The sequence below is a fragment of the Chlorocebus sabaeus genome, chromosome 16 (assembly GCF_047675955.1).
Source record: "Chlorocebus sabaeus isolate Y175 chromosome 16, mChlSab1.0.hap1, whole genome shotgun sequence".
Lineage (NCBI taxonomy): Eukaryota > Metazoa > Chordata > Mammalia > Primates > Cercopithecidae > Chlorocebus > Chlorocebus sabaeus.
The window spans coordinates 10,260,847-10,276,528 of NC_132919.1; the positions used below are offsets into that span (position 1 = coordinate 10,260,847).

Genomic DNA, 15,682 nt, shown 5'->3' on the forward strand with positions numbered 1-15,682 from the left:
CAAAGGCGTTCTAATTGCTCCAGTTCTTGTCAAAACTTGTTATTTTCTGATTTTTTGATAGTAAACATCCTAATGAGTGTAAGGTACATATTTGATTAATTTTTAAAACATTTATTACAGAAAATTCAGACATATACAGAAGTAGAGACAATAATATAATCCTCATGTGCCCATCATACAGATGCAATGGTTATTAACATTTGGCCAATTTTATATCATCTATATGCCATCCCAATCTCACTGAATTATTTTAAAGAAAATCCCAGACGTCCTATAATTTTATTTATAAATACTTCAATTAGAATTACAGAATTCTGAAGTCATAAAAGATCTTAGAAATTGCTTAGGCCAACCCTTACATTTGAGGGATAAAAAACTGAGACGGATAAAGGAGGAAGTGACTTTTCTAATATTAAGTACATAGCTAGTTAAGGTCAAAGATATCCTCCTGGCCCCTTCCCAGCTTTTGGTGTCACTCATTTGACTTCTGGCAATACTAAATAAGGAAGGGGTCTGGGATTGTGAGTATTTGTGTTCATCTGCTTTTATTTTCCTTTTAATCTTATGTGCATTTCTAAATAATATAAACAAATGTCACTGATTATGTGGCTGATACGTTGTATTTATATCAATTTGCTGATTTGTTAAATCTCTAATTCTATAGTGCTAGATGATAGATTTTAGAGAATTCTAAAACCTAAAAATCTATTCAGGGAAAACAGATACAAATCTGGATGTTATTTAGATGTAGATATAGACATAGACTTCAGAAAACTTTAGCCTTCTCTTCAGGGAAGCCGATGCAGATTTTGCATCCTAGTCAGATAGATTTGTTTTCTAGTATAAGCAAAACCGTGGAAGATTATATCACGTCTAGTGGGAGCACAGATAAGAAAACAATGTTCGGGTCTCTTGGCAATGCTAAAATAACATTCACCAGCTCAAATGCTAGAGCGCTGCACCATTTTGTACTAAAATCATGTTTGGGAGCTGTAAGTAACCTTCAATTTGGAGCAGCCCCAAACCAAACCATTTGGAGCAGAGAGCTCGCTGGGTGGGAGGGCAGGGGTGGTGTACATAGCTGTGTAAATGCAGCTGCTGAGTATTAAAACCTCTGAAACGAGCCAGCGTTTGGATAATTTCTGGGAGGTAGTTAGCTTCTGTTGACAACCAAAGAACAGTTTACTGGCATAGAATCCTTGTAGAATCTAATGGCCAATTTGTAATGGGAGATTCCTATTTTATCCCTTCCTCTTTTTTCTCCCCCTTGAAAAGACAATTTAAAAACAAGTGCAAAAAAAGCAAACCAAAAAGAAAGAAAAAACACCTTAGTTTCCAAAATTCCATGGAACAACAGGAAACTCAGGAATATAAACTATTTCCAAAGGCAGTGCATTTGGTGTATGAAGATAAAAGGTTTTAATGCTGTATTTGGGCCTATAATGCATATCAAAGCTGGTTGTTTATACCTTGATAAGGCAGGAATAACAGGCCTTGATACAATTTAAAAATTTTTCTCAGAAAAGATTTTTTCCTTTCATTTTAATAGGAAAGTGCTTCAAATCTTTGGGAGGAAAATCATAGCTTTCTTTACTCATGTTCTACCCTTAAAGGCTGGCAATATTAGCTGTGTCATTCAAAAATAAATGTAAGAATTCACAAAGTTTTCCAGCTGTGGCTGATAACTCTTTTCGTTGATTGCTGTGAACCTGGGTATTTTTAAAAAGTCTATGTGAACATTTTTTTCTATCCAAATTGGAAAGTAAAAAAATATGGAAAACAATAAATATGTTTACAGTGGTCTAGTAATTGTTTCAGCTAGCCTTCCACTTAACTATCTGTGTTAGCTTGGGAAGGACAGTGAATTCAGTGAGCTTCACTTTACTCATCTGTAAAATGGAGGTAGCTGCTGGGAAGAGCATAAGATGTCACGGCTGTGAAAGTTTTTTGAAAACAGTGAAGCCCCCTGTGGCTAGAATGTATTATTATAATATAATGAGGCTCGGAAGAGGTCTGTCTGTTCCACAAAGATTCTATTTACACATTTCTGTAAACAGATGCCTCTCTCACTCACCAGTCAGCATGAACTGATAGGCATTGTCAGAGATGGAGAAGATGTGGGGCGGGGCCTCCTGGCGCTTTTTGCCTCTGTAGGCAGCCACGACCTCGGGGTTGTACACCGGCAGCCACTTGTAGGGGTTGACGGTGACACAGAAGAGGCCTGAGTAGGTCTGCGAAGATCAGAACATTTATCATTTGGATCTTGTTTTTACTCAGAGAGAACATGAAATGAAAAGGTGTTTACAGACACTCACGTAGATCATCCAGGCTGCGTAGCGCTCTTTGAGGTTGTACAGCACTCCAGGCTCGTGTAGGTGAGTCATCATGGCCATGTCCTCAATTTTGTCATATTTCGGAGGGTTCATAGGGAAGACTTGGTCTTCCTTGACGGTTAGAGTCTGGTGAGTAAGCAAGAAACCAGTTCGTTTTTGTTTGTTTGAGATAGAGTTTTGCTCTTGTTGCCCAGGCTAGAGTGCAGTGTCGCAATCTCAGCTCACTGCAACCTCCGCCTTCCTGGTTCAAGCAATTCTCCTGACTCAGCCATCCGAGTAGCTGGGATTGCAAGCGCCCACCACCATGCCCAGCTAATTTTAGTATTTTTAGTAGAGACGGGTTTTCGCCATGTTGGCCAGGCTGGTCTCGAACTCCTGATCTCAGGTGATCCACCCGCCTCAGCCTCCTAAAGTGCTGGGATTACAGGCATGAGCCACTGCCCCTGTCTGAGACCAATTTGTTTTGATGGTTGGAGGTAGGGTTTATGTTTGCCTGTATATTTTGGTGTAAGACTATAATCGCACATACTTCTCATTATATTATTTAATGTCCTCTTTAAAAAGGCATGAAATATATTCATTTCAGAGCTTAAGTGTTAAGAAAACCTGTTTCCTATGATGAGCTAGGACACTATCTTTTTAAAATATTTTTTCCTCCCACAGTCTCTTATCCCAGATTTATCACTTCGTATCCTTTTGTTCTTATTTTAATAGGCTACATTTTTATTGTTTTCTTTCATTCATTAAGAAACTTCGTTTTTTGGAAGTAATGGGGATATTAATACATTATTTAACTAAGTAAATATTTAACTTCTGATAGAAGGAGCTTGTTTTCATTTCTCTCACGTTTGGAGATTCAGACTAGGAAGTGGGGAATTGAGGGGAGATAGTGAAGGCCATACATAGTGGGGTGAGGTCCTGTGCGAAGTTGGGAAGGGAAGACATGAAGTTATTGCTGTGAATTCCTTTTGCCTTCCGCATCTGATGTCTCTACACTGCCTAGAAGGGTGTTTGCATTGGCAACAGGCTTGGAGATTCCCAGGAAGTTAGGCTTCAACTTTTGAACCGAGAAATAAAATGGGGAGTATTTTCTCCCTGTTTTCACTTACTGCTCCACCTTCAGTCTTTACAGTTACTCTCCCTCCTTCTTTGCTCTGTATAGCACTCTTCACATAGGATTCCTTGGGCTCCACCACAAAGACAGATGTTTTAGCATCAAATGGCTTGTTTTGGGCCTCAATCCGCTCCTTTTCCGATTTTCGAAGATAGGGAGCAGCTTCGCCAAAAATAGCCATCTCGGCATCCGAGCTCGCACTCATGGCTGCGATTTATTCAGCAAAGGATTCTGCCTAGGGAGGAAAGAAACGGGAGAGAGAGAAATAAAAAGCAGAAGTCACAAATGTGAGTTAGGCTTTGAAATGAAAGACATGTTGAACATAGCCTGTGCTGTAACTGTTCCTCCAAACTGGCACTCCCCAGTGTTCTAACACAGTCTAAAGGACAAGTTTGGAGTCTGACTGTAATTTGAGATTTCATTTTTAGGACTGTGAGTTTCCTTTCCAGATCACATATCTTGATCCTCCGGGATAGGGTACCTACAACTGAATTAGAATGAAACCTCTGCAGCTAAAACTATTGATGGATTGTTTTATAGCAACTGTCATTATTTAATTCCCTCTCCTCTTTCTGCATAGTGTTTGTCTATGCCATATGCCAGGACAATCACATAGTGAGAAAAGAAAGTTTGTCTTGTTCAAATGAAGGTTGATATTTTCAAAGCTATCAAAAAACCTTTGCCTTTTAAGATGACCACTTTCTCTCATAAAGCAAATAATTATTTTTAACATCTTTATGTTGATATTTGGTGTTATATCTCTCAGTGGATTGTTAGAAGAACGTAATACATTCTAGTACTCTGGATTTTTTGTCATTTGGCTTATTCCCAACAGACCTAGCATTGCCTTGATTCCAAAATCTTTTTTGACATGAGAGATTTCAGCTGTCAGTTAACAGATCTAACCACAGAGGAATGAGAGCTTCAGCACAAAGGCCCTTCTTCCCACATAAATTCCATGGGGTTCTTTTCTTTCCACCCAGAAAACAGAGAAAAAAATTTAAGAGTACATCACATGCATGTAGGCTGTTGTCTTCTGATTAATAGATAGGCCTTTGCAATGTGGACATGTTATATTGGTTGAGTTTTTCCTTTATTTTCAATTAGTAAGTTACTTAGGGAAGGGCAGGATCCCTCTTAAATTAGTCGTGGAATTTAGTCATGGTATTACACCCCATCGATGTAACACTTGAGACCTTTTCCGTAAATAATAGTAAGTCTTTCTAACAACAAATAATGAATCATCAAAGGTAGCTAAAATATAATGGTTTTAACAATGGTGTTTGTGTTTATATTTTTAGCTAAGAATCTTTCTGGGGTCTTCAAAAGTGTCTATAAAATGTCTTAAGTGTTCAATACTTTGCCATAAAAGAAGACTGCATGGACTAGTCTATTGCCACTGGACAGTTCTAAGCACAGCTGAGAACTCCCTGTCAAAGCTAATTCTGTTCTAAACGGTCTTTTAATCTTAGAACTCAAATGAGGATAGTCTCTGAGGACAAGACATTATGAAAAAGTTATTTTCTAGCATTTATAAACACTCCTTCAGGAACACTCTTTCCTGATATAACTGCAAAAACATGGAAATGGTGTATAATTAAGGATTGTTCACAGCTTCATTAGACTATATCCCCTCTGTCATCAATAAATTAATAAAGCCAACTCTTACCTCTGGAGTTCCAGGTGAAAATGCAGGTTCAGAAGTGTTCCACACTGTAAAACAACAAGCTTCTTGTTAGTGATGCTCCGAAATTCCAGTCCTATAGTTACAGAATTGAAGTTTCCCTACCCTAAAGCTTGGTTCTGTGAAGACAAAAGTTAAGATGGAGAGAGCAGTTTAATGCTCACAAAAAGCTACGAGGTCAGCCCTTTTGCCCCACCTGGTGTTTTTGGAGTTCCAAGGCCCTCATCACTTACCTCTGGGTTCTTGGTGGAGATAAGGCTCAAGGGTCAATCCTGCTTATATAGGAACTAATGTGCTGATGCTGCAACTACCTCCTCTTTGTTAGGGCAAGACATTTGGCAACATGAACCCTCAGCATAGTTTGTAGTGACATCTGTCATGTCTGGATATAATTGGAAGTATTCGTATCATTTTGAGTATGCAAACCAATCTCCTATAAATAATTTGACAGAGACCAATCTGCCGGTAGAGAATGCTTTCTAGTGTGCTGGGAAGGGAATCTTTGACAGTGCCTGATGGGACCTCAGAGTAAGTTCTTAAGAGCTATATTCAATTTGGCAAAGTCTTTCATGCACGCCTGTGGTAGCCAAATGATCAGATACCCGGGACACACGGCTGTCAGGGCCTTAAGCACGTTTCCTTATTTGTTACCACAGGAACCCCCCACTGCATTCCCTTGGGCCACTGCAGACACTCACGCTTGAAGTCCAGGCTTAGACAGCAGAGATTCCACATTGAGTCTCCACCATTGGGCCAGTGCCCACTCATCTAACCTTGAAAAATATTATTAGTAGAAAATAATATGTGTTTATCACAGAAAAAAATACAGGTAAATAAAAAAAGTCTCTGTAATCTCTAATGCAGAAATAAGATAGAGGCATATAAGTGGGATCATATTATACATGCATATATAGTGCATGTATGCCTCGTAATCTGCTTTAGCAATGAACATATCATACCACTAATGTAATTTATACCCTATTCTTTAAATAAATTATGATTTTTTAAAAATTAAACTCTTTCCTATTTTTTAAGGTCAGATATATTGAGGTATAATTTACATAGAGTCAAATTCACCCTTTTAAAGTGACAGTTTTATGAGGTTTTTTGCTTGCATTTTAAAAAATTTTTGAACTTTATAACAAAATTTACTTCTTTTGTTGTATGATTCTATGAGTTTTTATACGTGTATTGATCCATGTAGCCACCACCACAGATAGGATGCAGAACAATTCCAGGCCTATGAGTTTGATAAATATATGCAGTTGCATAAACTCTTACACTGTAATTACATAAAAATTAAAGGCTTAGAGATTAGGCTAAATTTTCCCTTTGATGAACATTCACAATGCTGGTACCTCCCGTTTCTCCCAAGGTAACTATGGATACTCGTTTGGTTTGTAATATCGTAGACCTTTTCTGGACGTTTACATATGTATTTTCTGGGAAAATATAAATTAGTAAAACTGGTCTAAGGAAATTAGTCCATAGAAAATTTATAATACATAATATTGATGTTTAAAATATAGATAGTATTATAGTTTGTTTATTTACAAACTTGCTTTTTTCATTCTACACTCTTGGATCATTTGCCATGTTGGTACATAAATAATAATATGAAAAAATTTCAAACATATACAAAACTAGAGAGGGTAGCATAATAAACCTAGTATCATCCAGCACTGATAGTTATCAGTTCATGGTCAATCTTGTTTCATATATATTCTTACCATTCCCTCTATCACTGGATTATTTTGATATTACTCATTTTTAAATTTCTGTGTAAACTTCCCTAGGTTTAAGATTGTAATAGTTTCTTTTATACAAGTTGTAAAAAGTTTCTCCTGATTTAATAATAATCTTTACTGTGGGATCTCAGTCTTCTAGAGGTTTTACATCTTTAGGTAGTCAAAGTTATAAAAAATTTTCTTTTATATTTTTGGTTTTTTGTGTGTGTTATGATATAAGAAAAACTTTCTCTAACACAAGAACTCAGAGTCATACATATATTCTTCTGTATTTTCAATCTAATGCTTAAAAAATAGTGAGAGTTGTAATCCTGTATTTTCAATCTATTGCTTAAAAAAATCGTGAGATTTGTAATCCAGCTGTGTGTGTTTGTGTGTATGTAATCTGTTTCTGGATTCCATATTTTGTACTGTATTTCTATGCCAATAGCATAGGTTTGGATGATCAGTAGGGCCAATTTTCCCTAATTATTCAAAGTTGTCCTGTTAATTTTTACCTTCTACTATATGAGTTTTAGAATCATGTTTTTCAGGTTATGTGGATAATTCTATTGGGATTTTGATTTCGATTAAATTGATATAATAGATTAATTTGATAAGAATTGATACCTTTACAAAAGTGAGTCTTTCAATTTACAAGTATGATATATTTTCCTGTTTATTCCAAGTCCTTTTAAAAAATGTTTTTTAGTCATTTTTAAAAGTTTTTTCCATAAAGATCTTATATTCCTTGTTAGGTTTATTCCTACGAATTTTATAGTTTTTTGTTGATATGTTGAGTGGGATTATTTTTTCTATTACACTTTCTACGTGGTTACTACTGGCATGTGGCAGACAAGTTTGTATAATCAGAGCTGCACTTTTGTTTGTGGCAGTAGTATGCCAAACTATATATTATTCAGACTCTCAGCATAGAGTAACCATATGGCAGTGTTTTGGTTAATGAAATGCAAGCAGAAGCTGCTGGGTGGAGCTTCCAGAAAAGCTCTTTTCTAAAAGAGGGTAGACTTTGCTCATACTACCTTTTTCTTTCCTCTCTCTATCTTTCCCCTTCATAGAACACAGATGTAATGGCTAGAACTATATAGCCTTAAAAGAAAGATCGAGATTTTTGGAGACCTTAGCCTTGACACCTGTGAGCTGAATTTCATTGTGTGAAGAAAAAAGTAAAGCACTAATTTTTTGAGGCATTGTTGACTTGGGTTTTTTTGTTACATACAAACACATTCCCTAACAGATACATGGTGTTTCGGAAAGTTACTGACTTTTCTGTGTTAACTTTTATCTGGCTCTCTTGCTGAACTCTCTTATCACTTCTAATAATTTATTTGATGCTCTTGGATTTTCAATGTGTCATAAGCAAATAATCACAATTTTGCGTCTTCTTTCTCTTGTCACTTATATGTTATTTTGTTTCCCTTCTCTCTCTCTCTTTCTCTCTCTCATTTTTTTTTTTTTTTTTTTTTTTGAGATGGAGCCTCGCTGTGTCACCCAGGCTGGAGTGCAGTGGTGCGATCTTGGCTCACTGCAAGCTCTGCCTCCCGGGTTCACGCCATTCTCCTGCCTCAACCTCCCAAGTAGCTGGGACTACAGGCACCCACCACCACGCCTGGCTAATTTTTTGTATGTTTAGTAGAAACAGGGTTTCACTGTGTTAGCCAGGATGGTCTCCATCTCCTGACCTCATGATTCTGCTTGCCTTGGCCTCCCAAAGTGCTGGGATTACAGGTGTGAGCCATTGCGCCCAGCCTTTTTCCCTTCTCTTATTGCATTGTCTATGACATTGAGGACAGTGTTGAATAGTATTAATATAGTATTAATACTGAGATACTTGTGTACACATCCTGTGCAAGATAAGGGCATCCTTATCTTGTTCTTGACTTTTATTGGATTGCATCTGATGTTTCACCAACCATATTTACTGTATACTTTGTATCTAGTTTGCTAATCATTTTGATCATTAAAATGAGTTAAATAATTCTATTTCTAGGTATATGCCCAAGAGAATTGAAAACATGTTTATATAAAAACTTGTATGTAAAGTTCATAGCAACGTTATCTATACTAGCCAAAAAGTGAGAACAATCAGATGTCCATCAGGCAACAGGTAGATAAGGAAATCCTGTTTGTCCTACAATGGAATCTATTAATACAATGAAATATTATTCAGCCATAAGAAGGAATGAAGTTAGATGCTACCATATGGGTGAACCTCAAAAATATTATGCTAAGTGAAAGAAGCCTGACACAAAGGGCCTATATTTGATGATTCTGTAGATCTAAAATGCCCAGAATAGGCAAATCTATAGAGAAAGAAAATGGATTAGTGATTGCCAGAGGATATGGAGAGAAGAGAGGTTGGGGAGTGACTGAAAATGGACATGGAGTTTCTTTTTGAGGTGATGAAAACATTCTGGAATTAATGGTGATGGTTGCATAACTTTGTGAATCTAATAGAAACCACTGAATTATACACTTTAAATTGTGAATTTTGTGATATGTGAATTATGTCTACAAATAATGAATTGGATTTTACCAATTTTTTTGTATTTGTTGAGATTACTGTTTTTCTCCCCTAACCTATCAATGGAGCGAATTATATGGTAGATTTTTCTCACCTTTACCACCCTAGAATTCATGAAATAAAGGCTATTGATATAATAGTGTTTAATTCCCTGCTGCTTTCAGCTTTCTAATTTTTTATTGGAATTTTTGTATCTGAGTTCATATATGACGAGATCAAAGTTTTCTTGTGCTATCATTTTCTTGTTTTGATATTAGGATCATATTAGTCTTGTAAAATAAACTGAGTAGCTTCCCATTTGTTTGTGTTTTCTATAACATTGCGTTTGAGATGTGAATTATCTGTTCCATGACGGTTTGATAGAGTTCTGCCATGGAATTCTTTTGACCTCTAGCCTTTGTAGAATATAATTTTTTTACTCTTATTGAGTCTTTTTATGATTATTGATTAATCTTTGTAGAGTTTCTACTTGTCTTTTGGCCCATTTGGATAATTTCTATTTTCCTAGAAAATTACTTATTTTGTGTGAGTTTTTATATTTTTGGATCTTTTCCATGCATATCTCTTTATATAATAAAAAAATCTCAGTTTAGTCATCTATTTCATTTTATTATTTATAGTAATTTTGTCCTTATTTTAAATCATATTTCCCAAAGTTTTATCTTTTTCACTTAGTTTTACTGAATAGCTTTTATTTTCTAATTTATTATTTTCTGCTTTTAGTTTTATCAATGCTTTATTTCCTTATATTCGTTTTGGTTCTCATTTCAAATCCCAAATTATTTAAAGCATTTTGTTTTTTAAACTTCCAGGTGTATAAATTTGGGTGTTGGGCAGACGGATTTCATCTAGCTATTAATTATTTTTGTCTTTTGTGAGTGTGTGTGGTTGTGGTGTGTTCACATCCTAGTACGCCCAATGGGAATGAGGGTTGTGGTTCCTGTGATTGTGTTTGTGTGTGTGGATGTAAGTAATAAAACAATTCAAATAGTATCCAATACCCCACAAAACTCACATGATCTTCTGTATTATAACTCATATTTTCCTTCCTTCAAAGGTTACTATGAATTTATTTTTATGATAATTATCCACATTTTTTAATGTTTTAAAATTTGTATATGCATCCCTAGTTTGGTTTGGCTAGTTTTGAACTTCATGTGAATACAGCTGAATTTATTCTTTAGTATCTATCTTACTTCTTTTGCCCAAAATTATTGTTGTGAGATTTTTCCATGAAGTTGCATGTAACTGTGTTTTTTATTCATTGTGTACAGTATTACATTGTATGATAATATGATAATTTATTTCTTCATTCTACTGCAGACAGATTTTTGAGTTGTTCCCAGTTTTTGGCTATAGTTTACTGATCGATTGATTGATTGCATGATGAATAGTGACTGTCACCTGTCTGATATCTCATTGTAGAGTTAGTTGACATTTCTTTTGTGGCTTTGTTCATAGATCAGGGTTTTGTTTTTTTTTAAACATCTTTATTTAGGTAGAATTTTACATACCTTAAATGTCATCCATTTTAAGTATACAGTTCAATGAATTTTAGTAAACTTATATAGTTGTGCAGTTATCACCACAATCTAGTTTTAGAATACTTTCATCAATCCAAAAAGTTTCCTTTTGCCCATTTGATGTTAATTCCCATTCAACTCCAAATCCTGGGGAACCACTGATCTGCTTTTTGTCTCTATAATTTTGCCTTTTTTAAGAAATTGTATAGAAATGGAATCCTATAATAGGCAATTCTTTGTGTCTGGCTTCTTTCCCTTAGCATTTTCATTTTAACTCCCAAATTGTTTTGTTTTTTAAACTTCCAGGTGTAGAAAGTTGGGTGTTGGGGTGGCAGATTTTATCTTTTTGTCTTCTGTGAGTTTCGTTGTTGTGTGTTCATATGCTAGTAAGAAATTCAGTTTTTTGAATTTCATCTATGTTATTTTATGTGTCAGTAATTCATTTCTTTTTATGAATGTATATGTGGTAGTCCATTGTATAGAAGTACCACATTTTGTTTATCCGTTCACCAGTTGATGGACATTTGAATTCTTCCTAGTTTTTGGCTTTTATGAATAATGCTGTTATCAACATTCCACATAAGTTGTTGTTTAGTTGGTTTGTTTTTATTGGTTTGTTTTCCAGGAATGGATGTTGGATATTATAAGAAATGGCCAGACTGGGAAGTAGCAGACAAAAGATATTACATCTATTCTGGATGGAGAATTGTAGTAGTGGAGTTCTAAGCAAAAGAAAGCAAGTTTCCAGGAATAAAAAGCTTTTACCACACAATGAATTAACAAGCCATCCTACCTGACATCAAAACACGTTTTTAAAATATGGGATTAAAACAATATATAATTAATGTAGATAACTATAACAGTAGAACATAATATAGTCTAGAAATGGTCTCTTGTATGTATAGCAAGTTAGTAAAGGATACTAACTTTACTAACTTAGTATAGGATAAAGGTGCATTTCTGATTCACTAGAGGAAAGGAAGAACAATTCAGTGAGTTAAAATGGAGACTTACTATTTGAAAAAAAATTAAATTACTTCCTTGGCAGACACCATTTATAAAAATAAGTTCTAGATGAATTAACATCTTAGGCATAAAAACAAACAAGTATTGAAGAAATTGTAGGAGAATATATTGATACTGTCGGAGTAGGGGGAGATCTTTAATGAGGCAAAAAGGTCAGACATTTGACGACATCAAAATTTAAAACTTCTCAATGATTAAAAAAATCTACACAAACAAATTGAAAGACAAGTGGCAGGCTTGGATAAACTATTAGCAACTTAACAAAGAAGCTATATTCGGCAAACACACACAGACACACACACACACACACACACACATGCACACACACATCTCCTTCAAATCGAAAAGAAAGGGAGATACAAGCAAGTAGAAAAAAAAATAGCCAAAAAATAGAAATAGACAATTTATTGAAGATGTAGTACATATAGCTAATAAACATGAAAACATGCTCAATCTCAAGAGGTAAAAATAAAATAACAAAGAGCTAGTGTATTTTACCCATCAAGTTGACAAAAAAAAAAAAAAAGCGATGGTATCAAATGGTGGTGTGGAGAGGTGAATGTTCTCATATGTTGTGAGTAAAGGTGTAAATTTCCAGGGCGATTTGTTGTACCTTTTGAAATTTAAAATTGCAGTGATTTCGCTTCTCACTTTCTTTCCTACAGAAGCACACTGAAATAGGACGGATGCTCAAGACTGTGCATTTAACATTTCTTCTAATAGCAAAATTTTGGAAACAACTGTCAATTCAGTTACTTTGTAATTTAATTAAGTGGCCACCTGTTAAGTGGTGGTGCTCTGATGATGTGGTCAGTGGTTGAAACTTGAAACTCGCCTTAATCTGAGATTTGGATCAGCATGATGCATTTTCCACTGGTTCTCTTTGAGGTATACTGAAAATTGAAAACCTTATTTAAAATAGCAATAAACAATGAAGTAAAGAGTTTTTATAGGTAACATATATAAGAATAGTAAACTGTGAGATATATTTTGCTAAAGCCTAATTATTGGTATATTTCATCCTTTCTGTAATGTACAGATATCTCTTTCACCATTCTTGTGTGACAACTCATTTATTTTAACTTAGAGTAAAGGCTTTTCCAAGGTCTGGCTTGTATCCCTTGTCCTTGCTCTTCTGCTAGTATCCACTTACAGTTAAGCCCAGGGTGAACATTAAGTTACTGTATCTAATGACCCTTCTGCTCTAAGAGTCCTTGCCAGAAACTAGCTTACAGTTCCTAAGATTCCCTCTGCGCTAAGAGTTCCTCTATTTTCTCTCTCCAGTGAGTAAAAGCAGATGAATTACAGCCCCTTTAAGACATCTCTACCTTTTCTAAAACTCTGTAATTATATTCTCTTCAACCCAAACAACTGACCTTTCATATGACTCATGCCAAAGAGGAATGTTACTTAGATTCATCCACATTCTTGCATGTATCAGTAGTTCATTTCTTTTTATTGGTGAGTAGTATTCCATTGTGAGGATATACCATATTTTATTCATCTGTTCTCTTGCTGGTATATATTTCTCATCTTTTTATAGACATATCTTTCATTTCTTTCAGTTAAATAGCAAGGAGTGAAATTGTTGGATCAAGAGGTAGGTGTCTAGTAACTATACTGTTTTAGATCCTGGCTAGTGATATATAAGCAATGTGGTTGCTCAGCATCATTAGTCTTTATAAATTTAGCCATTCTTGTTGGTTTGTAGTGGAATCTCTTTGTGGTTTTAAAATCTATGTCCCTAGGCCAATGATATTGAGCAATTTTTAGTTTTATTACTAGGCTTTCATGTATTCTCTTTATGAAATATCTGTCTTTTGCCCATTTTTGTTGGATTATTTTTTTTAAATATTGTTTTGTTTATGTTCTTTATAAGTTATTTGTGCAGTATATGTATTGCATCTGTTTTTTCTAGTTGGTGGCTTGCCTTTTGTGTTCTTAACACAAAATTGATGAGCAGTAGCTTTTTTTTTTTTGAGACAGAGTCTCATGCTGTCACCGAGGCTGGAGTGCAGTGGCCGGATCTCAGCTCACGAGCAGTAGCTTTAACTTTGAAGAGGACCAGTTTATCATTTTTTCTTTTATATTTAGTGCTTGCTGTGTTCTGTTTAAAGAATTTTGCATGAGATTACAAAGGTGTTCTATATTTTCTTCTAGGAGATGTATAAATTTAGGATTTACATTTAAATCTGTTATTTACCTTGAATTAATTATTGTATATGAGTTACTATTTTTTCCATACGGATGTCTAATTGATCCATCATCATTTGTTGCAGAGACTTTTCTTTCCACATTGAATTGCATTAGCAACTTAGTAAAAAGTCCACTACATACATATTGGATCTATTTCCAGACTCTCCATTCTTCTCTATTCTGTTCCATTCATGTATTTTTCTACCCTTACACTAATACCACACTATCTTAATTACTGTAACTTTGTAATAAATTTTAAAATCTGTTGGGTAAATTCTCCAATTTTGTACTACTTATTTTTCAAGACTGCTTTGGCTACTGTAGGTACTTTATATTCTTATATGCATTTTAATATCAAATTGCCAACTTCTACTGAAAAATAAAGCTTGACAGGATTTTGATTAGGGTTACATTAAAACTGTAGGTCAATTTGTGGAAAACTGACAGATTTACAATATTGAGTCTTCCAGTCCAAGAACATGGTGTCTCTCTCTCTCTCCTCTCTCTTTTAGTTCATTTTTTAACAGAAAGTGTTTACTGTTTTATTATTAAGCGAGGTATCTTAGCTGTGCTTTATTTGTAGGTGCCTCTTACTAGATTGAGAAAGTTTTCTTTTATTGCTTGTTTGCTGAGAGGTTTTTTTTTCATGGATGGGTATTGGATATTGTCAAATGCTTTACTGCATCTGTTGAGATAGCTATATGATTTTCTTTTTTATTCTGTGAGTGATTTTTGAATATTAAACCTACCTTGCATTCTTGTGATAAATTCCATTTGCTCATGATTTATTATTATTATTATTGTTGTTAATATTGTTTTCATATATAGTCTTGCACTGCGTAATGACATTTTGGTTGACAACGGACTGTATATATGATGGTGGTCCCATAAGATTATAATACTGTATTTTTACTGTACCTTTTCTATATTTAGACATGTTTAGATACACAAATACCTACCATTCTGCTATAGTTACCTACAGAATTCTGTACAGTAATACATTGTCCAGGTTTGTAGCCTAGGAGCAATAGGCTAGGTGTGTAGTCGGCCATACTGTCTAGGTTTGTGTAAGTACACTCCGTGATACTTGTACAATGAGGAAATTGTCTAATGAGGCATATTTCAGAATGTATCCCCATTGGTAAGCAACACATGACTGTATTGTTAGACATTGTTGGATTTGATTTGCCAAATTTTTGTTAAGGATTTTTGCATCTATTAGGGATATTGGACTATAATTTTCTATGTTGTTTTTCTATTCTTGATTTCATTAATTTCTCCTCTAGTCTCTATTATGTCCTTTCTTCCACTTACCTTAGATTTCATTTGTTTTTCCCACCTGCTGTGCCTTAGGTAGAAAATTAGGTTATTATTTGAACTCTTTCTTTTCTCTTTATATAGGCATTTACAGCTATAAAGTTCTCTGTAAGCACTGCTTTAGCTGCATCCCATATGTTTTTGTATATTGTATCTTCATATTCATTAATCTCGAAGTACTTTCTGGTTTCCCTTTTGATTTTTTCTTTGACACATG

General features: G+C 34.8%; 1 protein-coding gene across 1 annotated transcript in view; it reads right to left on the reverse strand.

Annotated features, from left to right (window-relative positions):
- Nucleotides 1-5,385, reverse strand: part of LOC103242386 (myosin-8) — a 31,536-nt gene extending 26,151 nt beyond the window's left edge. The window contains exons 1-5 of the mRNA XM_037987308.2: nucleotides 5,365-5,385; nucleotides 5,117-5,160; nucleotides 3,443-3,682; nucleotides 2,316-2,459; nucleotides 2,075-2,231 (exon numbers count right to left, since the gene is read on the reverse strand). Of these exons, the coding sequence (XP_037843236.2) occupies nucleotides 2,075-2,231; nucleotides 2,316-2,459; nucleotides 3,443-3,652 (511 nt within the window). The 5' untranslated portion in view covers nucleotides 3,653-3,682; nucleotides 5,117-5,160; nucleotides 5,365-5,385. The remainder of the gene's footprint in view (nucleotides 1-2,074; nucleotides 2,232-2,315; nucleotides 2,460-3,442; nucleotides 3,683-5,116; nucleotides 5,161-5,364) is intronic.
- Nucleotides 5,386-15,682: the final 10,297 nt, after the last annotated feature.